The sequence below is a fragment of the Rhipicephalus sanguineus genome, chromosome 5 (genome assembly GCF_013339695.2).
Source record: "Rhipicephalus sanguineus isolate Rsan-2018 chromosome 5, BIME_Rsan_1.4, whole genome shotgun sequence".
NCBI classification, from domain to species: domain Eukaryota; kingdom Metazoa; phylum Arthropoda; class Arachnida; order Ixodida; family Ixodidae; genus Rhipicephalus; species Rhipicephalus sanguineus.
Window position 1 is genome coordinate 96813787 of NC_051180.1, and position 27095 is coordinate 96840881.

The 27095-nt window shown below is 47.8% G+C and overlaps 1 protein-coding gene across 5 annotated transcripts in view; it reads left to right on the plus strand.

The window, feature by feature from the left end:
- The window catches only part of LOC119394032 (histone-lysine N-methyltransferase 2A-like), a 102937-nt gene that overhangs the window by 3370 nt on the left and 72472 nt on the right, over positions 1–27095 (plus strand). For all 5 annotated transcript variants that reach the window (XR_007416066.1, XM_049415598.1, XM_049415597.1 and 2 more), the window contains exons 6-15: positions 4378–4489; positions 5364–5419; positions 7437–7494; positions 14021–14169; positions 14932–15076; positions 15181–15245; positions 15944–16024; positions 16712–16928; positions 19246–19307; positions 19915–20052. Coding sequence is in view for 4 of the 5 variants with exons in the window: in XM_049415598.1 (XP_049271555.1) it covers positions 4378–4489; positions 5364–5419; positions 7437–7494; positions 14021–14169; positions 14932–15076; positions 15181–15245; positions 15944–16024; positions 16712–16928; positions 19246–19307; positions 19915–20052 (1083 nt within the window). In the remaining variant the exon portion in view is untranslated. The remainder of the gene's footprint in view (positions 1–4377; positions 4490–5363; positions 5420–7436; positions 7495–14020; positions 14170–14931; positions 15077–15180; positions 15246–15943; positions 16025–16711; positions 16929–19245; positions 19308–19914; positions 20053–27095) is intronic.

A 27095-nucleotide genomic window follows, 5' to 3' on the forward strand; every position in this document is an offset into this window, starting at 1 on the left:
CAAAGCCTTTCCTTTCTTTTTGCCAAAGTGGAGAAAAGATCCTGGCACACTCGCACGACCGCCCGATAGCGCGTAGTGGCGACGCCGAAGAGCGCATTTCGAAACTATTGCAGGGTCCGGGATACGCGGTCAACGCAGAGACCGACATAGCGACAGAACGGACAGTGTCTGCTTTCCGCGGTATATGTGCGTGTGTCTAACCGCGATCTGCTACTAAACGAAAACTGACACAGTTCCAGTGAAACGCGGTACGGCCGCGTGGAGCCGATCGTCTCCCGGCTAGTTGCGTGCAGCGCATCGCCTACTCGGCTCACGCCGTCACTACCGGGCGGCCGCTTGCTGTGCCGCACGCGCGCATTTATCTTGGGAATGTTGTTCGTACCCACTTCGCTCCAGATCGTGCACAGATGTGGAGAGTAGCTTGTTCGGTTAACGCAGCGATGACGAGCTTCATGCAAGCGATCGATGCGCACTCCGCGATGCTATAGCGGTCCTGGCAGCGGACTGAGGCGCGTTGGGTGGTCGCCTAATAAAAGCGTGCAGTATGGTTACAACCGCGCTACGCTTGCTGTATTGTACACGTGCGTTTACTGTGATAGCGTCAATGTAGCGAGGTTTCTCGGCGCCCGCGACCCGCTACGCCAACTACGCAACGGCGATCTGCTTTCGCTTCTACAAAGCGGTCCGCGCCTGATGACGGCTTAGTAGCGTTTGCTGTCGGGCTAGTTGGTACATGGCTGAAGTTCTTCGTCCCTGTCCGAGCATTTGTGCCATTAATTCAACTTCAGCCTTGATGACGGCCGCGCACAACGAAGCGGCAGCGATCAGCGCGTTCAGGTTGTCGCCTAATAAAAGCGTGCAGTAGGCTTAAAAAGTAGCGCTGCACCGCACGCGTACCCGAGCAGATAGCTGAAGATACTTATTGTGATAAGTCATGTCGGCGCGTTCGTCGGTGGCCGCCACCTCGCCTTCATTCTTTCCCGATGCTTCCCGCAAAGGCGTCACCGCAATCGCGCGGAAGTCGGAATCGGGGATCGACTGATCTGCGCACTTCTCAAAAAGGCGGAAGACCTTTGGCGGCACATTCTGGCGTCGGGAAGTTGAGCGGCGCAGTAAAATTTTATGGCACAAAAAGTTAGTACGCACTAACCGGTAGGCATAGGGCGAACCACTACGGCTTAAGCGGTCAGCGAATGCATTGGGCTCTATGGGACTCGGTCGGGGATTCGTCGCAACTACGTTTTAACCGTTAGTACGTTTAAAGCGGGTACGTATTAACGAGGTTTGACTGTACCTGGCCAGGTCTGCACCAAAGTAGCCTTGCACGTGACTCTCGCGTCTGTGCAGCAAACAAATATGCCAGCACCTCTCATCAGCCTGTGTGTAATTTCGTTTTAATCGGACTTTTGTGTACATGGCCTTGTGTACTTGTACACAGTAAACACGGACATAATAATTGAAAATTGCTGATTAAAGTGGTTTTTTGAAGTGATCGCTCTTGGGTATGCTCACATTAATGACACTCGCACTGGTTTCATTGTTATACACAAGAGATACCGTATTTTCTTGCACATAACTTGCACAGAAAAATCTTTAAGGGGGGACGCGGGGATCAAATCGCGAAAAATGGCAAAAAAATCGATTTTCTGAAAATCACATTTTCAGTTTCTGTAGCCCTTTTTCTATCTAATTCCAAAATATCTTCGCTGAAAACCACGTAGAAGTGCTATTAACAATTGTTGCGCCCGCTGAGGTGGCGAAAATTATCGCGGAAATTGCAAAAAAGAAAGCGTTTTTCAAAAAATTATAGCTCCATAACGACCCGACCGAGCACCACCATCTAGGGCTCGTCTGAAAGAGCATTTCTCCGTCTTCAAATTCCCCGCCTCAGCTGGCTCCTCCATTTAAAAACAAGCGCACAAAAAGCAAACGTTTAAAGGTCGTTTCGAGGCCCCCGATTGGCCGCGGCCACCATGATGCTCCAGCGCGCCTCGCCATTGGTCCGATGGTCGCTCCCAGTGTGCGTCGTCTGCGGCTTCCGCGTTGCGGGGTCACGGCTGTCGAAAATCACGCTAATTACTGAAGCGTTCGCACTCGTTTTGTGTTCGCTGGTCGACGATAATTACGCGTTAGCATCTGCACCCGGAAGCTCATTCCTCAGACCGTGCATCAGACTGCGATAGCCCGACGCGCTCTTCGCGAACATCGCAGAAGCACGTCTCGGACCTGTGTTGCATTCACTCGTCGGACCCGCGGTTAGAAGTTCTGCCCGTCGGCATCTCGGACCTCGTGACGAAGAGCGCTGCGGGACGACTTTTTGTGCTCGTGATCGAACATGACTAACTTTGAAACATCGGGCACCGCGGCAGCGCACACCGCGACCGTGCTTACTGCTCGGAGTCGTGGCTAGGCCTAACTACGTTCACGGCGCCGACGAATTCGAACTTTGCCAGGAAGAACATCGTGCTAGCTGACATGCGAAAGCGAACAATCCGCAATGCGCTTTGTTGCAAGCAACTAATGATATCGTCCGCTGGCAGCTCGGAATCGCTGATCGGCATTTGACGCATCGGCAGCTGCGCCGCGGACCCCACGGCCACGGCCGCTCGATCTCCCGAAGTTCGTCGCACAGCGATCGCTCGAAGCACCGCGACAATTTCGCGCGTCGGCGCCCCAAAATGCGAGGCCAAGCATATTGCACGCCGATGTTTCATCGCTGCGGCTTGGCATATTGCGCATCGCCAGCAAATGCCGCCACCCAGCATATCGGGCACAGACTTCCCGAACCCCGCGGCCGAGCACTTCGCGGGGAAATAAGCACTCAGTGGGGATGTAATTTAGGCGCGCTTCAAGCCGTGCATGGTATCGCAGCAAGCTTTTGTAAATGTACTGAAATAATGAAAGCCTCGCCGACTACCATTACCACGACCGGGTGAATGATGAAGCGTATCAAGGCGGGGGGTGACAAATGAACTTGTGTAAAGGAGTGGACGAATTTTTATCTGCCAAACTCGCTTCATTTAGTACTACTCGGAAATTCCTGTGCCACCAATGTTTTGGCCATAACTGCCACAGCACACCTAAATTTGCATACCACAGACTTGTAATGTGCAAGTCTGGGCGTTAACCTGAAGGCTCACCCTTCAAAGAGCTGACAAAAATAACCAATAAAGAAAAAGGAAAGCACATAGTGCAGAAAAATGAAAGATCAAGGACACAAGAAAACCCCTGCAAGCAAAGACACTAAATATTACAGCCCCAGGGCATTTTTATTTACATGTAGTGGCTGTGCAACTTTAGGGCCCGTTTTCTCAGAAGTGTGTTTTGACCAGACTGTCCCGCTTGCAGAAAGCGTAGCACGACTATGGCTTGATGGATTTTCATGAGGTCTGTTGCATTGTATTCCCTAGTCAATTCTCTATGCTGTGACATTCCTATATTTTTGAATTACTCCCTCGTTTTTTTACTCTTTAGCTAATTTGACATGACGATAATGAATGCATTATGCAAGCATGGATGTAATGTTCCGTGTAAAAAAAAATTGGGGTAATAAAAATATTTGGAGAATGTCATAGCATGAACCATTCCTATGGCTAAAATATGAGGGCAACTTTGGGCTTTTACCATGTTTTGTTGTCACGCCAGGCTTTCTGCAAGTTTGGTATAACAATGATGCAAGTAAAAGTTTATAATGTCAGAACTGCTGGAGATATCTTAATGAAACTTTGTAAATAGTCATTCAGTGCACTTCCCAATAAGCATGCCAAATTTCATTGTTCTACGACAAAAAATAAAGAATTTCAGCTTTGATCCCCACCTCCCCCCTTAAGAATTTAGAGCTAATGTCAAAATGAAAAACACGAATTCTGCTCTGCAAAGGTAGCTTTGCGGTAATAAGGGGGTTCATATTTAGAAAATTTTTTGTGAATCGTTGTTGAAGGTGCGAGTTATACGTACGTGAGAACTGGCAGTTGGGGCCAAGAATATTTTCACCCGAGGATGCCGAGGTTTCTGGCATGTTCTAGGAGCTGAAATTCTTGCGGAAACACCCCCTAACGTAATTGTTCAAGTGTGCCCCTGCATAATTTTGTCATGGTACACGCTCTAGCTTGCTCTTAAAACTTGAGAAACTTGAGAAAGTACCACGCGTAAACGCGCCAGCGATAATTGAGGAAGTAAAGGTAGTGGACGACATTTGTGTGAATGACTTTTTGCAGGCAGAGCGCGTGGACATAAAATGTGATGTGCCACTTGCCGATTAGAGAAAGGCAACTGATCGGCCTATGCTGCTTGTTTGGCGTGACTTTTACGATAGGGCGCATATGTGAATTAAATCGATGCGACAAAAAAAAACTCGGTGGTGTCTGCCCTCCTCAGGTCTGCATCAAGTGCATATGCTGCAAAAGTTGCGGAGCCACTTCATCCAAAAACTCTTCGTGGAACTTCGACCTCTCGTTGTGCCATGAGTGCATGCTTCTCCGAGAAAAAGGTGAGCACTGCAAAGAGCATTTGGTGTTGCGTGTAAGAAACAGTTGTCAGTAAGGTGGCTGACGGGTTTGACTTGGTTTTTTTGTACTTCAAACACTTTTAGCAAGCTCATCAAATCTAAAGAAAACAGTTATGAGAAGGCAAAGCACTCATGTAGTGCAGCAACTGTTTATGAAAAAGCGGTCATACTCTAATTGCCATTGAAAACAAAGGCAAAGGAGTGAGAAAAAGAAAAGACTGGAAAGGACCAAGACACGATAAAAAGGTCATAGAAAAAGACTAGTATAACTACTGATTTTTCACATTGTTTCCACAAAAGTTCGAGTAGAATCACAATAAATTTTGTTCATTTACAATGTCTCCATATATATGTGTCAACTGTGAAAAACTTGAAATAACCCAGACCGATATTACTTGATTTCCTGAAAATATGGTATTTTGCCACCTTCCCCCATTTTTAGATGTCTTTTTTTTTGTTCAAATGAAAAGATACAAAAGTCGGTACATACAAGTGTGGCCTTTGATTATGCAGAAAAGGTAAAACAGGAGATGGTAAATGCTACAAAGAGCAAGGAATGTATCGAAAGGGTTTACTTGCATATCAGTGCAAACAAGCTGTGCCGCCAACAAAACGAGAAGCGTGCCAGCTGTAACAACAGAAACCAGCAACTGCTAAAAAAAAGAAAAGGAGGACCAAAGAACCCAAGATGAAATGACCAATGTTTAGTTCTGCTTGGTTTCACTTTTGTCGCTTCACTAATGTGTTGTTATTTTATCCCCGCGAACCCACACACCCTCTTGTGGCAGCCACGCTTGATGTCCACACCTTTGAAGTGCACCTTGCAGTCCTGATCAATGTTGTGCTCCTTTTCCAGGAAACTATTGTCCACTCTGTGAAAAGTGCTATGAAGACGACGATTATGAGTCAATGGTATGTGGCTGCCTTCTGCTGAACTATTTGCTTTTCATCATCAGCCTCTCGTAGAACTGGGAGTAGCAAAATTATTATAGTTATTTTTTTAATACAGTTGAACCCACTTTTAACGATCCCAGATGTAACAATCTATCGGTTATAACGACCATATTTCAGTTCACTTGGGATTTTCCTATGCTACCCATTGAAATTGCGACCACATAAAGCAAACATCTTTAAAAGCCTCCTACTTTTACAATGAACACTTCAGACACGGTTGCAGTAAAAATATGGTGCATATGAAGCAAAAACAAAGTTAAAACAGGCCTTCTAAAGCATGAGAAAGGAGTGCACTCGTGCGTGCCCTGCTCCAGTTTACTCGCGACGTAGATTCTAGCCTAGATCGGCGAGCAGCGCGCGCACATATTTTTAACACTGCGAACGTTTCTTCAGTGGCAGAATGGCAGTAAGGAAGAAAAAAAGGAAAGAAGGCAGCGTGACTGCCCCGCAGTCAGGTTTTCGCATGGCAACCTTTTCTGACGCCATTTTCTGCAGCTACGCCACCTACGATGAACCAAACAGTGCCTTGGAACGCAAGAAGCCATAGATGCAAGAAGCGATAACCGCGATAACTTTTAGTCTTATAAAAGGTCACTGCGTCCCTGCACTCGTCGACGCCACAATGTGCCGCAAAAGGTCTTCTGTCTTTTCGGTAACAGCAGAGACCGGTCGATCAATGATTACGACTTCCGCGCGGTTACGGCGATGCCTTCACAGTTAAGAATCGGAAAAGAGCGCAGGCGAAGCAGCGGCCTGCGATGAACGTGCCATTATGACTTACTGCCGACAAGCTTATCACAGTTATCTGCAGCTCGGCTGTGCGTGTGGCATAAACTGTGCGGATTGATGGCGATACGAGCGCGTCATGTAGCCATTTGCAAGTTCGCTGCCGTGTCGTGTGAGACCGCTTGAAAGTGTGCGTTGCTTTGTAGAAACGAAAGTAGCTCACTGGTGTTGGGCCGCCCGGTCACCGAGAAATGTCATTGCACTACTAGCGAGCATATACTGCATGTCTTATTAGGCGAGAACCCAAGCGCGCTGCGCCTCATTGTGCAGGACCGCTGTAGCATCGCGGGCACGTAGAGTGCGCGTTGCCTGCATAATGCTTGTCTTCGCTGTGTTGAACGAAGAGGCTACTCGTTTCACCCGGGCACGGTCCCGAGTGAAGCATGCACGAAGTACACACGAATGCGCGTACTATACGATATCAGAAAGCGGGGCTGGCAGTGACGGCATGAGCCGAGTAGGCAACGCACTGTATGCAACTAGACAGGGATGATCGGCTCCACGTGGCGGTACCGCGCTTCAGTGAAACGGTATCAGTTCGTTGCAAAGGCCGTTTAATTCACTCATGAATACGTAGCAGGTGTTACTTCACGACGTGAAAAGGCTTCACTTGTCGGCGGAGAGGTTGTTAGAACTTTTTAGTAAAAATGCACTGAAAAAGAAAAACGGCTTGGTTGCTAAGTGCACCTTTTTAAGGACGAGTCATTATACAACGAACTGCTGATATAGTCACCACCTTTCGTGGCACTTCCGAGTTCGTTATAAACGGGTTCGACCTGTAATGTCACTTTTTTACTTCTCACGTATTGCGAATTTCTAGAATTGCCACAAGTTGCTTCTGTATCCAATTATTTATATCATATATGTATAGTTTTCATGCTCTGATAAGGTCATCACGGCTGTAATTATGGAATGCTAGTTTATTTCTGTATTAGTTGGCTTCTTTGTGCAAATTCTAGTGGATTGAGCCGCCATACTGCACTCATTAAAGCATCTAGAGCAATCTTTCAAGACTATATTATACCTACATCTCGGTGGTACTACAATGTCAAATTGATGATGTCAGTGATGTCAAATTATGAGCTGCAACTTTTTTTTTTTTCTGCTGACGGTTATGTTCGAAATTTGCCATGGTATTGTATATTCTTACAATTCGCCTTTCACAGACAGTCCCATTGTATCGTTCCAGATGGTCCAGTGTTCCCAGTGCCAAAAATGGATTCATGCTCGCTGCGACGGCATATCAGGTAAGGCCTACAGCAGGCACTGCGTTGCATCGGTGGTTATATGTACTTCTTGTTTGTGGTAGCTAGGTGCATGCGGCCACACTTTTTCTATATTCTTTAACACTCATAAAGAAAAGAAGTTTTCTTAGCTTAAAGGGACACTAAAGGCAAATAGCAATTTATGTCAGAGTGAAAGCTCAACGTACGACAACGTCTAAAACGGCAGTATTATCAACAGCAGTGCCGTACTTACCGAGAAATTAAGCTAAATGTATCACACGATGAGCGCCATGAGTGGGACATTTTGGAAGTGATCCCGATGACGTGGGAGAGTCTGAATACAATTAATCATTAGTAATCAAACTAGCTGCAATAAAAAAAGAACCTTTCGTGCATCAAGACACCTAATAAAATGCTGCTTGTTCGTTTCTGTTTGATTCATGGAAAAAAGAACCTCTTTGGCGTTGCCATGGGGAACGGCGCGTGTGGTTCAAAAGTTCCATTTTCGCCGAACTGCGCTTCGCCCGATGCCCTGCTTCGCTGATGCGGTCGCGTCTCAGTGGTAGTTTTGATATCGCGTACTGCCACGTGTGTTTTGCACGCTCGTTAAAGTTGTTCTGACAGAAAGTTCGACAAAATACTGCATGCATGTGATGTTGCCGGATGTCTGAATGGTGCACGCCGCCAGTGCACGCCGCCACGCTGTAAAGGCTGGCAACATTGGGCACGGCAACAGTGACATGTGAAATACTGCTTTCAGGCGGGTGATTTGAAGTGCGCTAACGCGATGCGGACCACTAAAACATGATTTTATTTCAAAATACAGTAAAACCTCGGTGATACGAATCTCGCGGGGTTACCAAAAATATTCGTATCATCCGAAATTTGTATCACCAGACAACATGGAAAATTAGCATGCGACAAAAGAAAGTTGGCATACGTTTTGATTTAGTGTTTCTCAGGGTCACAGTGACGTCATGAACAGCTCTGAAAGATTGCCAGTAAAGTTTTTAGACGTCAACGATCATACTTGTACTCCTAAATATACGGTGCATGCGCGCGTGTGTAATTAATAAACCAGATCTGTTGTGTCCCGTGACTGCTAGTAGCCCCTTGCTAATCTTACTACGCTTTTCTGCATCACACTAGAGTACTGTGGCTTAAGTGATTAGAGAAGCGCTTTGCACACGATAGTAAAGGCCAAGCTCCTTTACCAAGACCCTCCGCTTCATCTCTTGGTGTATTCGTCCACCTTTAATGGGACTTCATGACGGACCCGCAGCGCAACTTTCAGTCTTGTTTCATATAACGTCTGATTGCGGGGACGTAGCTTGCATCGACGTGGCATGCACGTGTTAATACAGTACAAAGACGTTGCTGCCTCGAGCAGAGGAGCACGAGTCAGCGCGTCGGAAAAAAAAACGCGACGTCGACGTCATCTGTAACCTAAACGCGAAGGCGCCTAAAGGCCTCCAAGATTCGCGTGCACTATCTCGGAGGCAACGACGCACCGTTGATGCTCGCGCAGAGCGCATGCCCTCGCCCACGCGTGACTGCCAGGTCTTCTGCGACAGCGCGGGCAGCACCTGTTCGTACCTTTGCGCTAGCGAACGTTCATATCAAACGTTGCGGGGTGCAAATCGGTTCGCAACAACTGTATGCCAATACATTACAGGCTAATGGGCCTTGGCCGGGACCACAGAAAAGTTCGTATCACCCCGAAATTCGTACGAGCAGTGTTCGTATCACCGAGGTTTTACTGTAAGCACTTCCTTGGCATAAAAGTAGCACTACGAGGTTTCTGGAGCGCTACAGTCATCTGCCAATTTTTCGGACTCCCTAGGGACTGCGAAATCGTCTGAAAAATCGGGCAGTCCGAAAAAACAAATTCATGCTTTTTTATTTTGCTCAAGTGGTCAAATCGCCACAACCACGTCCGAAATAGCTTTAATGCCTCCCAGTACAATTATCAGGAATTTTGGTGCGCGCCCAGGCTCTCACAAATACATTTGGTACCTGCCGCGAACCCCGCTTAACTACGTACGTACCAACCGTCACTTTTGCATCTTGTGATGAGCACCGCTGATAACAGCAAAACGCGGAATAGATTACGGCAATCTCGCATGAAGCGTTTGTAAACGATGACGCGGAACACAGACTGTGGCGGCGATGCGCACACACATCACCGCTGATACGCAGCATTTGCTGCCGTGTCAAGCCGATCGTTTCTAGTTGTGTGCAGCACATCGCCAACTAAGCTGACGCCGTCACTTTACTGCTGCTGTAACGTACGCACGCATTTATCATCAAAGGGTTCGTGATGCGCACTTAGTTCCTGACCGCACACGGGCGCGGCAATGGCGAGCTGGTTTCGTCCGCGAAGGCAACACGTCTATGCGGCGCACTTAGCGGTCTCGCACAAAGAGGCAGCAGGAATGGCGGCGCGGTGCATTTGGGTTCTCGCTTATTAAATGTGTGCAGTACGCATGCAACTGCGCTAGGCCACGTGCACTACCGAGCAGTTAACTGAAGATGCTTATCGTAAGGGTTGTCGGCGATTAAGCCGTACTGGCGCGTTTGCCAGCTGCCGCCATCACGCCTCCGTGCATTTCCGCTGCTTATCCGTAACATCGCCGCACGGCGCTGCGATAGCGGCCCCTTTGAATTTCTGGTCTGCTTCACCCCATAACGTTTTGACATTGTGACAGTAGCACAGTCCGAAAGTCAGCTTTGCCGCAAACAGATCGACTCGCGAAAGCGCTGGTTCGAACCTATGAGATGATAGACGCGGCAGAGGTGGGAGCTTCAAATAATGCCTTTCGGACCTGCAATTTGGGCAGAAAGTCCGAAAAATCGGACGCGGAATAGCTTCAGCGTCCGAAATTTTGGACATTCTAATACATTGATGTCTATGGGGCTGGTGACGGTGCCGCGAAAGCGTCCGAATTTTCGAGCATGTCCGGAAAATCTGGCATCCGAAAAATCGGCAGTTGACTGTATTTCAACAATCAACGTCGACTTAATATTTGCCTTTAGTGTCCCTTTAAGCTTCTCACAGAACGAAGATAACACTTTGCCACGCCTTGACAATTGACGAAAATGGTGTGCAGCATCGATTGGCTGGAAGACTGGCAAGAGGGTGGTACGAATGCGGAGGAAAAAAAAAGCTAAACGTGCAGCTTGCACGTGCCAATGCAAATGCGCAACTGTTGCAGCAGCAAACTTAGCTAACAAATGCGCGTTGCCGGGGCCCCGCGCAGAGTAATTTGCCTGGATACTGCAGTAGGGTAAGCATTTATTGGTACCGGCTTTAGTCTCGGAATTGGTGCATTTCATGCCTTCTACAGTACATGCTGCGCGCTCATACTAGTGGAAGGGAGGAACGCAAATGCACGCTTGCTAGGAGATGACAAATGAGTGACGGTGATCACTTGTTACACAAATGCACGTATGCTACCAGAGGGCAAAATAGGGACAATTTTAATTAAGTGTCTGGAAAACTACTGCTACTTAATGTTCTTCGAGGTCAGTTTTGACTTCGTCCCTTAGCCATCTCTGACTGCGAGTCAAATTTCCACAAGATGGCGTCATAATGAATTTTGTAGTTAGATGGGCAGCAACATGCTTCAATGCAATCCACAGTGATTCATTTCAGGGTGACCACTCTTATCACCTGAGCCATCCCTGACGCTAGATGATTGCAGTGTGAGGCCTGGGGAGCTATATTGTACATGTTTTGTGGTAGAACGGAATGAAATGTTACGAGAGGACGAGAAGGAGCAAACAGCCAATAGGCAAGCTGAAGGAATTAAGAAATGTTTTCAATGCATGAAGAACTATAGAATTATTATAGCTGAACATCAGTATTGGCAGGAATTGTTTTTCAAGCTTGAAATTGAAAAGCGTGATGACTTTATAGGGCACTAGGTGGTGTAGCAAGTTCACGAGATGTTCACTGTGGGGGGCTGGTCGTGATTTTCGCAAACTGTCGGCGCAGGATTGGATTAAGCGAGACACATTGCAGGCTAATTCGATTCTCCAGCCTGAGCGCTTATGTTAAGATCCAATCCAAGTAGTCCGGAGGCCGTTTCATATCCGTTCTGTCGGATGGAACGGTGCCTCTGTCCGTTCTGTACCCTTTCTTTGCCAAAATGATTGACAGCACTGGCTTTTCCAGTTGCTGTTCTCACGTCTGACCGTCAGACGAGCATCATCCAATCCCGTACAGCTCCTTCTCGTCCCCTCATGATGTTTCGTTCTGTTCTGTCACAGAACGCATACAAAATAGCTCCCTTAGTTCACAATTTTTTCTCTGGTGAAAGCTTCTCCAACTCACGAACTACTAAACTGGCTTGCGGTGTAACACGGAATCAAGAGTCTGACAAAATCTCATCTGGTCAGGCAGAGTTGCAAAAAGCTCGGGACAGACCCCAATTTTGAAGCACACAAAAAAAAGTTTTTTTTTAAATGGATGTTTCATCCCTCAATATAATCGCATGACACGCACCTATTACAGTCGAACCTCGTTAATACGTACTCGCTTTAAATGTACTAACGGTTAAAACGTAGTTGCGACGAATCCCCGACCGAGTCTCATAGAGCCTAATGCATTAGCTGACCGCGTGCTTCGCCCTACGCCTACCGGTTAGTGCGTACCCTGCGTACCACTATAACGTTTTGTGCGATAAAATTTTACTGTGCCACTGAACTTCCCGACGCCACAATGTGCCGCCAAAGGTTTTCCGTCTTTTCGAGAACTGCATAGATTGGTCGATCACTGATTCCGACTTCCGTGCGATTGCGGCGACGCCTTTGCGGGTAAGCATCGGGAAAGAACGAAGGTGAGGCGGCGGCCACCGACGAACGCGCCAGCACGACTTATCGCCGACAACCTTATCACAATAAGTATCTTCAGATATCTGCCCGGGCACGTGTGCGGCGCAGCACTGCTTTAAACCTACTGCACGCTTTTAATAGGCGACAACCTGAACACGCTGGGCCGCCGATCTCTGTGCCTCGTTGTGCGGGGCCGTGTTCAAGCGCGCGCCGCTTTGTAGAAACGAAAGCAGCTCGCTGTTGCGGAGTTGAGCGTTGCTAGTCGTGGGCGACGAGAAACATCTTTGCATAGACGCTATCACGCTAAACGCACGCGTACGGTTCACCATGCGTAGCGCTGTTGTAACCACACTGCACGCTTTTATTGAGCGACCACCCAAACGCGCTTCCGTCCGCTGCCAGGACCGCTAGAGCGTCGCGGAGTGCGCATCACTTGCAGGAAGTTTGTCATCGCCGCGTTAACTGAACAAGCTCATCTGTGCTCATCGCCACATCTGTGCACGGTCTGGAGCGAAGTGGGTACGAAGAACACTCCCACGACAAATGCGCGCGTGCGGTACAGCAAGCGGCCCAGCGGCCCGGCAGTGACGGCGTGAGCCGAGAAGGCGACACGCTGCGCGCAACTAGCTGCACGCAACTAGCTGCACGCACTAGCCAGGAGACGATCGGCTCCACGCAGCCGTACAGCGTTTAACTGGAACTGTGTCAGTTTTCATTTAGTAGCAGATCGCGGTACAGACGCACACACATATATCGCGGAAAGCCGACACTGTCCGTTCTGTCGCTACGTCGGTCACTGCGTATACCGGACCCTGTAATAGTTCCGAAATGCTCCTTGGCGTCGCCACCGCGCACTAGCGGCACTATCGGACGGTCGTGCGAGAGTACCAGAATCTTTTCTCCAGTTTGGCAAAAAGAAAGAAAAGGCTTTGCAGTGGGTACTTTAGGCAATATTTGCTGTGGCACTGTATTTATTTATTTGCTGGCGGCGATGGCGTACGCGAGGAGATGCAAATTTTTACTTGGTGGTTAATGCGTACTACCGTTTAGTGCGTAGTTATGCGGCGTTCCCGGCAGGTATGCATTAACGAGGTTCTACTGTATATATATTGCATGTTTTCCACTACCTTTTTGTTTCAGATTTGAGCAGTGAGAGCAGCCTTGTCCAGCCATTGTAGCATTGCCAGCAATACTCGGTCAGAGCCTAAGAAAAATAATGTCAGCTCCGCCTACAGCCATCACTGCCCCTTCCTCAGTGAATTTGCATAAGTGCTCCATCCAATAGCGCCTGCTCATTTTAGTGATGTCAAGAACTGGAGCGTTTCAGATAGTTGACTTTGCCATGCAGACCCACATCAGTGTCGTTGGTTTTGAGGTCAGAAACTTGAACGTCGTGGTAAATTTCATCAGTTATTCTGACGTCACTGCTCAACAAAACTTAATGTTTTAGGTAGTAACAACAAACCTTTAATTCTCAATATGCATGGTATTTACATTAGCCGAGAAAAAGTACTTACGGTAAGCGTGCAGACCGGCTAGCACGACTGTCTTTCAGAAGTGAAGGGCAGGTGCACCGCGGTTGTGTGTGAGCGGAGCAGACATCGTTAGGTTGTAATTGAGTATATTTTCTTAGCTTGTAGTTGAGTATATTTGTCAAATGGAGGAGTGCTGCAGTGTTTAACAGCTCACACTGGTCTGCTGTTGTGTGCAGAGGAGTTGTACCAGGTGCTGTCCCTGTTGCCCGAGACGGAGCTGTACCTGTGTCGGCTGTGCGAGCCAGACTCTCCCCGCCTGTGGCTTGGCACGGCTGAGCGCGTCCTGCAGGAACGGCTGCGCTGTATCATGAGCTCCCTGGTAGAAGTAAGCAGGTTCTTGGTTCGGCGCTGTTGGCGAGATTTACATCGCTGAAGAAGAGCAGCTTTTCTGTGATGTTTATGTGTGGCTCTTCATAAGCCCTTTCATGCTTTCCATACGGCAAAGTGGACGTAGTCATGATTGCGACCTGAAACCATACTTCATGCACTTTTTTTCCCCACATACCTAAAGTGAATGGAACACAGTGCCTGGAATGTGGCATTCATGATTTTGAAAAACGCGTGTATCATTTTATATGGACTTTATTGTTGATGATGCCATATTTTTGTCTGTACTTTGATAGCTCTTGAATGTGCACTTTATGCTTGGTTTTGATCTGTGTGCAGAACACTGATATTACAGAGTAATTATTGTTTTACATATTTGTAACGTCTTTGTGTTATTTCTTGTTACCTATTGATTTTTACTTGTTACTTATGTGATACCTATTGAAATAGTTCTGGAATCTTTCACTGTGGCGTGCCTCATAATGTGATTTTGGAACATATGCAAAAAATGGTTAATGAAAAAATGGTTATTACGCATGTGTAGTGGGGGACTCGAGTGAAGTATTGACCACCTGGGTTTTTTTAATGAGCACATGAATCTAAGTACACAAACCAGTGATCTTCTTTTAACAGCCTGCTCTGTTTTGTCTTTAGCGATAACATTTTGCAACCTTTATTCGAACTCATTCGACTTAAGCCTAATTGGCCACTAACCAATTAGATTCCTTCTGATAGTCGTGTGTGTTGTTGCCATGTGCAGCTGCAGAAAGCATCGAAGGACCGCTGCCAAGTGTTGGAGCAGGCGGTGCCCACACCTCCGGATCTCATGGCGTCGCCGGATGAAACACAGGACAAAGACGGTCCATTGGACTCCACTCAGCCAACCGCAGCGCTTGCAAGAACAGGTTAGCTTCCACTGCATCTTTCTTTCTGTGATCACGTTAATATTAATGGAGCCACCCTGCAATGTGTATTGATTTCGTGGCTTTTTTGCATCCTCTATTTACAGAACTTCACTTCGTGGATCTTGTCAAGGTGCAGCGAAGGCTCGAGTGTGGGGAGTACACAACCGTGGTGAGTTTCATTGCAATAACAATTGTACGGACACTTAGGCACACATTTGCATGTGTTGTGGTTGATGGTGCAGAAGCAAGCTGTGCCTGAAGCTTAGAAGGTCTTCTAAAATGTGTGCAATGCGTTACATTTTGCTGCAAAAATTAAGGCAAAGTTGCACCATCCACTACTGGCATGAATTTTTTCGCGCGCAAACTGTGCATACTACTCCGTGGTGCACACGGCGGTCTAAGTGGCCAGTGAATTTGAAGCTAGGAACGCTACAGGTGGTGCTGCTGGCCACACCAGCATTTTGATATATTGGTGGTTGCGTCGCACCTAGATGTTGCTCTACGTATTGTTAAGGAATGCCGCCCGTCAAGTTAATGCGCATCAATAAACATTGCTGTCAGAGTCAACGCGTCGCCTTGGGGCGAAACTCGAGCCCGACTCTAGTTTTCTATTTTACCGTTTTCTTGTGCAGCATCAAAAGCTAAGTGTGTTAAATATTTCAACCTCTGGATAATCCCTAGCGTCCATTAGCTTGTACCCAATGCTAGATTAAATAAACCCCCTTTGCGAAGTTACCTTTGGGAGCCCTTGCAATGTGGTGTGTTCCTTCCATGCTGCACATGTTGTGTTGCTCTGATAGTGGTGTTCAAGCCTTGGCTGCTCTGAAGTGGGTGGAGTGTCACGCTTGTCACGTTGCACATTTGCAGAAGGAGTTTTGCGAAGACGTCCTGCAGGCTACCACAGACAGCCGGGTCTCGGTGCAAATGGTCCGGGACCTGCTAGGAAAGGTGGGTTTCTTTTACAGTCTAAAATTTAAAAAACAAGAAGTGCTTCACCCACATCTCTTCTGGTGATGCTGCTCACTATACAATGCTTAACCCTTTGCAACACGTATTATGATTGACTGTCTGTAAATGTGTGAAATGGACATAGTTTGATGCTAAGGTTCAAGAGACACAATTTAAAGTGAGTGGAGGTGTTAGGATAAATTATATTGTATTTTGTAGCAATTACTTGTGATGACAGAGTGGTTATTGAAATGTCAATCATGCCATGTTTTTTCATTAACGAACTCAACAGCAAGGACCCGAAAAGGCGGCAAACATTCCTAAAAAGACTAAAAAAAAATAAATTCTAAATTCCTATCAAAAAGCCCGACATCGAATGTCTCGTTGAGTATGGTATTGCCTTCACAAAAACGATCGTGTGTAGCGAAACATTTCACCTAGAACGTGGTATAAAGGAACTTTAGTTATAGGTAACACAAATGTTGAGGTGCACCGCAAACTCAGTGTTCCTGGTCACTTCCTTGCCAACAGTGCATGGAAATGGCAAAATGAAGTGTCGTCTCTAAATGAGGACTTCGTGTCCTAAAGGGTTAGGGTTGCTATAGCTTGCCTGTGACCTCTATTCTTTTTTTTTGTTTTGTTTTGCCACCGTTGGGTTATTATACAATGCACTAAACATTGCCACAGCTCCTGGAGGAGGCATTTCCAAACCTGCGGCCCTCCCCGCTGCCGCCCACGCCTCCGCATGAGCCCAGTGCTCTGCTGGGGGCTCCCGGATCCCTTCTGTTGGCAGACGCAGTGCTGCCCCCTCACGGGGACCACTTGTATGCCCAGTGCCAGGCAAGGCCCAATGGAAACGGGCCCCCCGAACCACAGCAACCGGGAGTGCTACGGGACACCGCTGGTGAGTGGGGACGCTTTGAGGTGCACGTAAAGCTGTATTCACACGACGGACGAAATCGCGATTCGAGCCTGTGGATTGCGTACTATGTCGCCATACGTCAGCTGTTCCCGCGTTCCCACTTCGGTCCGCACGGAGCGATTCGTGAAACGACGGAGGCCCAAATAACAGTTAGGATATTGGGGAGCAGTGCCGAAATCCTTTCTTATAGCGTGAATTCTCCTCTGTTGTGTGAATGCTGGCTGCGGAGAGATTCGAATCACGTCACATGTGACGTGACTGATTCGTCCGCGATCACATCCGTAGTGTGAATACAGCTTTACTCTCATGAGGTCTCGCCATCCATGCCTGTGAACTCTCCCGAGCTTTTTGTGAAGCTTTTGAACTTGGGCTCATTTTGCAATAACTAGGCATGTGTGAATTCATTCAAGCACTTCGGATATTCAAACGAATATAACAGTATTTGAATTTGCTTCGAAACGAATTCAAGTTATTCTAACTTTCAAAGTATTCGAAATGAGCGAATAAACATATATAAAGTGCATGTAACACCCTGTAAAGGTGGTTTCACTGCTGTGGAGGGGTGCTATACCGTGAATACACCTATCCAAGGAAAATCTGCACGGCTGCGAAGCCCCGCTTCAAGGTTAAATGAGCAAATTACCCTCACATTGATTTTTCATTTTTTAAGTTTAAAAGCTCATTATACCAGCGTATATGCTCTAAGTATAGTAAATTTTAAAACTTAACATATTTTCCAGTTTATCGCTTGTATTCTACCAAAAGTCAAATCCTGCTACAATTCAAAGTTGCTTCCACTTCCCTTTGAACCAAAAAGAATGACATTTGCACATGCCTTGTTTCAATTAAAAAAATATTGTGCAGGTTAGTTGGGTCATGACAAGTATGCTAATTTTTCTTTTTAATATGTGATATATACAGTAGAACCTCGTTGACACGTTTCCGAAAACAACGCGAAAAATAAATGTACGATCTGGGCAAACGTATGATCTGAATCCAGTAAAAATTGAGGTTGACAAGCCCATATTGAAGTGCAAGGGCAAAATACCCACAGAGCGGCTCTTCGATTTTTGAACTTCTGGCATCTCGCTGGCACCCAGAGGTCAGCCACCTAGTTCCGGTCCTGACAGGAAACAACATCGTGGTCACGTGCGTTGAAATCCCGAGACAACCCGGTTATTGCAAAATCGAACGCTGGTACAACGAGCTTAAACGTAGAGAAACACTACTGCCATGGCAGCAAACTAAACTTTGCGCCGCTTGAGCTTTGGTTCTTTCTGCATTGCCGCTTAGAAATATGTGGCTAGGTTTGCCAAAGAGCTGAAGCAATATTCTTGGGCATAGGCAATTGGGATATGATCAAGCGCAACTCGCCCCGTCCGCGAAGAAAACTACGACACCGCGAACGGCCTAACAAGCTCAACTCTGCACACTGCCTGTAACAATCGCGGTACAACACGATATGCTAAATCTTGCGAAAGTGGTAAGTGTCCCTGAAAGCGACAGCTGCTCGCGGCTACATGTACTACTTCGCACACACGCACTGATCAGTTTGCTTTCTCTCTTAACTTATTGAGACATGCCGCCACTCGTAATCGCACCATCTCGCATGGCAGAACGGGCTTTAAAAGATAATGCCAGGCGTAATGACAACCGAAGGTGAAGTCCCCAAGTACCTACGTTGCGACCTGTCGAGTCCTCACAAAGATGGCGGCGAGCGCGCATCGTCTCTTTTTGGCATCTGATAGTCAGAAACCTTCCGGGTATCTTCCAGAACAAATTTGTCCTGGCAGGTTCTGGCTACCCACGAATAGGCAGTGTTGTCCAGCCAGAGAAAAACGAACGGCGACTGGAAGTGCGCTGTGCGATGGGCGGAGCAACCTGAAAACGAATACGCCCTCGGCGAAAAGTGTGGAGGAAATGATGTCTTATAGGCCATATACATTGTGCAAAATGGCGACGTTGCTATGGTTACGTGACGCGGCGTGTTGTGTAGCGGCGGCGGCACGTGCTTTTCCGTAGGTCTTGTACCGAGCCGGATTCAGAAGAACGAACGGCGCACTGTGGGTCGTCCAAATTTTCAGTCATGAGTTTGCATTACTTCAATGGGACAAGTCGTGAGTCGTGAGTTTACATTACTTCAATGGCAGCGCCGCGAAGGTGCCCGCATAAAAGAACATGTCCAAATTTTCAGTGTCCGAATAAACGGTTGGCGACTGTATATTGACTAACTAGAGAGGGCTTGAATCAACACGCAGCAGTGAATTGATTCATGCATCACTTTTGTATTTGCTTACAGAGCAAGGAGTGGACTCTCGGCAATGTGTCCTGTGCGGTCAGCCTGGTGACGACTCCTGCAATGTGAGTTGCCTTCAAAATTGTGTGCTGACTGATTCAGCCAAGAGAATATGAGGAGCTGTGATAGTTTGCGAAGACTTGCATAAAACTATCCAGTTGCATCTGCTACCTACGTATTCCGTGCTTACCACATTCACATTCACAGTGGTGGTTTAACAGCTACGGCATTGCACGGTGAAATGTAAGCACCTGTGTTCAACTCCCAGCCATTGCAGCTGCAATGCAATGGGGGCAAAATGTAAGAACAGCCGTATACTTCTATCTACATGCACGGTACAGAGCCCCAGGGGGTCGAAATTAAGACTGAATCCACCTTTGGAGCGCTCCTTGTAATCATGATTTCGACACGTAAAACCTCAGAATTCAATAAAAGTTTGTACAACTTCAATCCTGTGAGACTTGGAACACTTTTCAACGACTCCCAAATGACCTTGAGCTCAGAATTCTGTTGAATAGTTGCCGCTTTATCACTCTTTTTTTTTTTTTTTTTTTTGAGATGAGCTGCGCGTTGGAATCGCACAAACACAATAGTCTTTTTATTAAGTGTGGACTTGATGAATTGTACACGTGACTGACGTTCTGTTGGTGTGTGCCATGCTCTTTCGTGCAGAAGTCCGGCCGACTCTTGTACGCTGGCCAAGACAACTGGGTGCACGTCAACTGCGCGCTCTGGTCTGCGGAGGTCTTTGAACAGGGCGATGGTTCTCTGCACCGGGTGCACTCGGCCATCTCTAGAGGGCGCTACCTGGTGAGTGTAGTACGGCCACAATTTGGCAGGACGAGAGAAAGTCTGGTGCAGAAAAAAAAAAAAAAAAAAGACGCGAGCAGACAGAGTTGTTGCATTGTCTGTGGCTGCAGCACGTAAACTGCGAGCCTAACTTACCTTGGAAGGAACGCAATGCCACTGTTCCACCAACACACCTGAGCTTCTATACTACCTTACCTACATTTTGACGGCCTTCTGAGGGTGGGAGTTTTTTTGCTGCCAACTATTCCCAGCCTTTTAAGGTATGCTGATTTGGCACTCGGTACACGAGAGCTGCTATTTTTTTTCATATCTTTTAAGGGGGGACCCTGCTTCGGAGACATATTTCTTTGTTTTTGAGTACATTTTTATGAAACTTTCGCAGCTTATGTATTTTTATGTCCTGATTTCAAATATGCAATTATTTTTCTAGTACATTATGCTGTTTCCAAAATATCAAATATTTCATGTATATTGTTGGGAGCAAGATTTATTTATAAATTGTAAGAGTTATAAAGCAAATCAGCATATCACAATAAGCTGGAATGAATGCTGTTTGCAATAAAACGAGAATGGATGTTCTAGGCCCAATTGAACAAAAGTTATAGTACGTTGAACACTTGGCAAGTCAGCAATGTCGAGCTCGGTCAAACTGGGATCAAGCTGGGAATGTTCAAAATACAGTAGAACCTCGTTGATACGTTTCCGAAAAAAACGCGGAAAATAAACGTATGATCCGGGAAAACGTACGATCCGAATCCAGTAAAAATTGAGGCTGACAAGCCCATATTGAGGTGCAAGGACAAAAAACATTTATTTCTCAAAAAACATGGAGGGACTCTTCGATTTTCGAACTCCTGGCATCTCGCTGGCCGCCAGAGGTCAGCCATTTAGTTCCGGTCTTGACCGAAAATAACGTCGTGGTCACGTGTATTGAAATCCCGAGACAACCCGAATATTGCAAAATCGAACTCTGAGACAACCAGCGTAAACGTAAAGAAACGCTACCGCCATGTCAGCAGACGAAACTTTGTGCCGCATGAGCGTCGGTTCTTTCTGCATTGCCGCTTAGAAATATGGGGCTAGGTTTGCCGAAGAGCAGAAGTGATATTCTCGAGCATACGCATTTGGGATACGATCACGTACGTTCGAAAGATCACGCGTGACTCGCCCCGTCCGTGGAGAAAACTGCCGCCCCTCTAAAGGCTTAACAAGCTCAACTCTTCGCAGTGCACGTAACAATCGCGGTACAACACGATATGCGATATCTCGCGAGAGTGATAAGCGTCCCCGAAAGCGACAGCTGTTCACGGCTATTGCATACTTCGTCGCACACTCGCGCTGATCAGTTTGCGTTCTGTCTTAACTTGAGACATGCGCTGGTATGTTCGCCGCCACTCGTAATCGCACCATCTCGCACGGCGGAACGGGCTTTAAAAGATAACGCCCGGCGTAATGGCAACCGAAGGTGAAGTCGCCAAGCGCCCGCACTGCGATCTGTCGAGTCCTCACAAAGATGGCGGCGAGCGCACATCGTCTCGTTTTGGCGTCTGATAACCAGAAACCTCCTAGATATCTTCCAGAACAAATCTTTTCTGTCAGCTTCTGACGACCTGCTGGTAGGCAGAACTGCCCAGCTAGAGTAATACGAACGCCGACTGGAATTGCGCCGGGTGGAGCAACCCAAAAACGACTGCGCTCCGGGAGAAAAGTGAACGGAAAATTATCGGCCATATTGACTAGGCACAATGGCAGCGTTGCTATGGTTACGGGTCGCGGCGTGTTGTGCAGCGGTGGCGATGCGATGGCGGCATGTGCGTTTCCGCGGCAAGCCGTTCGAAGATTGTGACGGCCAGCGTCGCCGCCTGCCTTCGGGTCGGTGTGTGGTTGACAGAGAGCGGCGATCGAGCAATTCGGAAGAGACGCGGAGGGGTCAATTGAGCAAAGCAGAGAAAGCACGGAAGGGGGAAAGGCACTGCGGAGAAGCTGCCGTCGCCGAGAGGGCCTTTTTTGCACACCTGAATGAGTTTCCGAGTACAAAACGTATCATACGACCCCAGTTTTCCGCGGTGCTGAACGTTGCTGCCGAATAATCGTATTTTCCGGGAACGTATTAACCGGAACATATTACACACAGCTGTATTGGGTTGTTTTTAATTTTCGCGATTTCGAGCGTAGGAGCCGGGAAATCGTATCAAGCGGGAACGTATCAACGAGGTTCTACTGTACCATAACTTTTGTTCAAATGGGCCTAGAACATCCATTCTTGTCTTATTGCATACAGCATTGATTCCAGGTTATTGTGATAGGCTGATTTGCTAGATAACTCTCACAGTTTAGGAATAAAGCCTGCTCCTCACAATACAAAAACTATTTAATAGTTTCAAAACTACATATTGTATTAGAACAATAATTGCATGTTTGAAATCAGCACATAAAAATACATAAGTTGTGAAAGTTTCATAATGATACGCTCAAAAACAAGAAACGTGTTTCAGAAGCAGGGTCTAGAGTCTCCCCTTAACTTGTGGTTGTGAATGAGGCAGTGTTTCATCATGTTGTATACATCACCTCTAGGGGTTCCCTTTGCTTGGGGTCACAGTTTCCTTGTGTACTTTGTAGCTATGAATGCTTCCAAATGGCTTTCAGTGCGCGGAGTGAATAAGAATGCGCACATTCGTCTACTTTTCTGGTGCTGTAAAATCGGCTTTTGCGTGTACAGCAGCACCTGTAGAGGGCCTGTTGAGGAGGGAATTGGCGGGAAATAGAGGGAAATTTTAATAAATTTTTGCTTGCGCACCATCCCTTCTTTGCTCCTACACATGTCGTGTTTCCTCTTCTGGGGTGCTGTCATGTTGTTAGTAATAAGTGCTGGGGGACTACAGTCGAACCTGGGTATATTGAACTCGCCAAAAAACGTTTATTAGTTCGATATATGGCATAATTCTATATAGGCCCGCTATAGGATTTTGACACAAAGGCACATAACAATAAGAAAAGTACTTTATTAATATGGTGGCTTACTTGCGTGCCCTACTTTGGAACAAAATAGTCCTGGATTTTCTTCTGTGTCAACGACTTCGCTGCCTGCGGCAGCACGCACGCCTCCACGTTGTCCAACGAGTCGGAGCAGCTGAGGCCGCAACCTTCCACATTCACGCAATAGTGCCGGACCAACGCAAGTGCACTAATCACTTCGGAGGATGTAGGCAATGGGCCATCGTCAATTTCCTTATTGCTGTCGCTTTTGCTTGTGGTCGGCACGACGTCTGCAACGTACAGTAGAATCTCGATGATACGATTACGGTTGATACGAATTTCGCGATGATACGAATTTTGAGGTTGTGTCGGACGGACTACGTTGTTTAAAATGCGCCGTAATTCGGTGTTATACGAACAGTTTCCCCAGCCAATTCGGATGATACGAACGCGCGAGTGACCACTGAACGCGAGCGGAGAGACGCGGCTGGTCGGAGAGACCACCGCGGCCGCCGGCGGTTTTTTTTTTTCACCTCGATTGCCTTCACCGCCTGAGCTGCCGAGCCCCCCAGCAGCGCGAAGCGCCGAAATCTCTCCTCGCCTCCTCCCCGTGGAAACGGCTGCACTACGCCCCACCGACGAGAAAGGGAAAACCTCTCAAGCTTGGGCACGCTTGCTCGGGAAACGAGCCTGCGAGGAGGAGAGTAGCGACGAGGTATGCAGCATGGGCAGCGGGCCCTGCCATCCTCCTCTCGTTTCCAGGCCGAGTCACGTGCCTGACAAGTTTTCCACGCCGCGCGTCGTCACGTGGATGTGGTGCGGGTGCGGGCGCGCGCATAGAGTCTCTCGTTCTCGTCGCTCTCGTGTCGCCGCTGCATAATCCGTGTGCGTGGCGTTTGAGAGTTGCTGCTCGTACCGGGAGACCGTAGCGTTCGTCGACATGTCTCGGAAGCGGAAGGCCCTTTCCTTTAAGGAGAAAATTGAAATACTGAGGAAGGTCGACGAAAACCCTAAGAAGAAACGCGCCGACTTGGCGAAGGAGTTAGGCATAGCGCCGTCGACGCTCTGCACCATTGTTGGGCAGCGAGACGTCGTGTTGAAAAATGCCCAGCACTTCGGCGCTAACGTCAAGCAGGCAAAGACGGCTACCCACGTGAAGCTGGAAGAGGTCCTGCTGACGTGGTTTCGCGAAGTCACAGCAGCTGGCGTCAACGTGGACGGCAAGGTGATACGCGAAAAGGCGGACAACATTGCGCTTTCCCTTGGCATCGAGGACTTTCAAGCTTCTGGCGGGTGGCTGCACCGTTTCAAAGAAAGGCACGGACTAGTGTACAAAGTTGTTAGCGGTGAAGCTAAGAAAGTGGACGAGTCACAGGTCAGCGACTGGTTGAACACACTGCCGGCGCTCATTTCGGACTACGCTCCGCGCGACGTGTTCAACGCTGATGAGGCCGGACTATTTTTCAACCTGCAGCCGGAGCGAAGCTTGTGCGTGAAAGGCCAGGCCTGCCATGGTGGCCAGAAAAGTAAAGAACGGGTCACCGTGCTATTTTGTACAAATGCCGACGGTTCGGAGAAAATTCAGCTTACCGTCATTGGCAAATCGAAACAGCCAAGGTGCTTCCGATCCGCAGGACGTTTGCCTTGCCTGTATAAAGGAAATAAGAAAGCTTGGATGACTGCTGATTTTTTCCGCGAGTTCCTTACAACTTTGGACCGGAAAATGGGGGCCAAAAATAGAAAAATTTTGCTCTTCGTCGACCAGTGTTCGGCTCATCCGAAGGACTGCAACTTTACCAATGTCACCGTAAGGTTCCTGCCCGCGAACACCACAAGCCGTCTGCAGCCGCTGGACGCGGGCATAATTAGAAACGTGAAGCACCATTTCAAAGGGTTGCTTGTGCGGAGGCTCCTGGCGAAAATTGAGCGCAAGGAAGAAAACTTGAAGATCAGTCTGCTCGACGCATTACATTTCTTGGCCATGTCCTGGGACAATGTCACCCAGGACACGATCGCGAACTGTTTTCGCAAGTGTGGTTTTTTTGCGGGGCAGGGTGCAGCTCTGATGGAAGAAGACGAAGAGCCGGACGCCGATTTGCACATCGAGGGTTGGGAGGACCTTGGGACTCAAGCTTCGGCGCAAGACTTCGTCACCGCGGACGACAACGTCGCGACCTGTGGGCTGCGATCTGTCGAAGAATTGGTCGACGAGGCAAAGGAGACCGAGTCCGACAGTGATGGTGAAGACGCCGACGTGTGTGACATCCTGCCGTCGACGTCTGAAAACCACCACGCCCTCGATGTTCTGCGCCGCACCGTAAGCGCCGGCAGCATGAGTGAAGAAACCGCGGCACGGTTTTATTCCTTTCAGGCGTCTTTCTTGAGGGACAGCGAAGGCAAAAAAGTTCAGAAAAACATCATGGACTTTTTCAGCAAGAAGTAGTTTACTTCAATAAAGTTCTTGTTCATCTTCATGATCAGCTTTAACTTGTTTTGGTTCATACGAATTCGGGATGATACGAATATTTTGCGTGCTCCCTACGAATTCGTATCATCGAGATTCTACTGTAGTCCTCATCTTGTAGCTCACCCATGATGGCGACATCATCGTCCGCACTGACGAACTCGTCGAATGTCGATCCGTCGATAGCTCCCGGGAACTCTGCCAGCTCACTCCAAACTTCGTCGGAAACACCTGCGGTGTCTTCAGTGCTGTCATCGTAATTTGGGTTGTCATCACCAGGCATGCGGAGGCCGGCATGCCTAAAGCAGTTCTGGATCGTCTCCTTCGTGACATCTGCCCACGATCTACTCAACATAGAAAGAGCTCCGAGCAAGTCGATCTTAGGCTCCCTGCCGACACAAAGGTTCTGCAGCAGCCTCTCCACCAGGCGCTTCCGATAGCCGGCTTTCAGTGCGCGTATAACGCCTTGATCCAGTGGTTGCAGTACAGACGTAGTGTTTGGGGGCAAAAAACGCAGCTCGATGTTGTTGAAGGTCGTACTGCAGTGGTGCGATGAACAGTTGTCCACGAGCAGGCACACCTTGCGATTTTCGCCTACCAAATCATCATTCCACGACGATAGCCACCTGCCGAAAAGCTCCCCGGTCATCCACGCTTTTGAGTTTGCTCGGTAGGTACCGTATTTACTCGAATCTAACGCGCACCTTTTTTTCGGCAAAACGAGTCGAAAAATCGCATGCGCGTTAGAATCGAGTACCGAAAAAAAATAAAAAGAAACTCGGTTATCGTATTGCCTTCGGCATTTCAAAATGGCCGCCTCCTACGCGCCTCGGCCATTTCTGTCATTGTTTCAGTTCGTACGTGTGCTGAGGAGTTTGTCATCCCGTTCTACATTCGCATCGGTGGCATGGAAGTGCCCACTCCAAATACTCGATGAGTGCACCACGATATCGCATTTCAAAGAAAAGTTATTACATGTGCAGAGACGGACGGAAATCGGGCCGCATCGCGGTTTTTCGGAGTTGCCGAAACGTGCATGCAAGACTGGCGCAAACAGAAGCAGAAGGTTGTTTTACAGCAAAGCTTCACGAAAAAGTTTCTGTGGACAAAAGCAGGGCCGGTTTGCCGAAATTGAAGAGCGTTGACAGCGACAAGGAATTGTCCGACAGCGACGAAGACTGATCCATTATGCGACTCGTATCGCCGCCGTAGTGGTGACAGTTTCAGCAGCAAGGCCCGCTGTTTGACTTTGTGTTTTCTTTTTTTGAAACTTTAGTTCTTTAAAAGCCAAATACTTGTTCTTCTGAATGTGCGAAGGTGGACTCCTACGGACTTCTTTTGTTCATTTCTCTCACGAAAAATGGGTGCGCGTTAGAATCGATGTTGTACTTTTTTTTTTGGTCGCGGAAAACGGGTGTGCGTTACAATCGAGGGCGCGGTAGAATCGAGTAAATACGGTAACTGGAAGCGACAGCGCATTTCGAAAACACCGCGGTGTCGTGCTTTTCCCGATAACCAGAGGTCGAAGCTTTTTCGATCTGTCTAAATTAGCTGCCAACAGCACGGACGCATGAGCTTTGTTTGCCTTGCCGCCCCAAGTCTT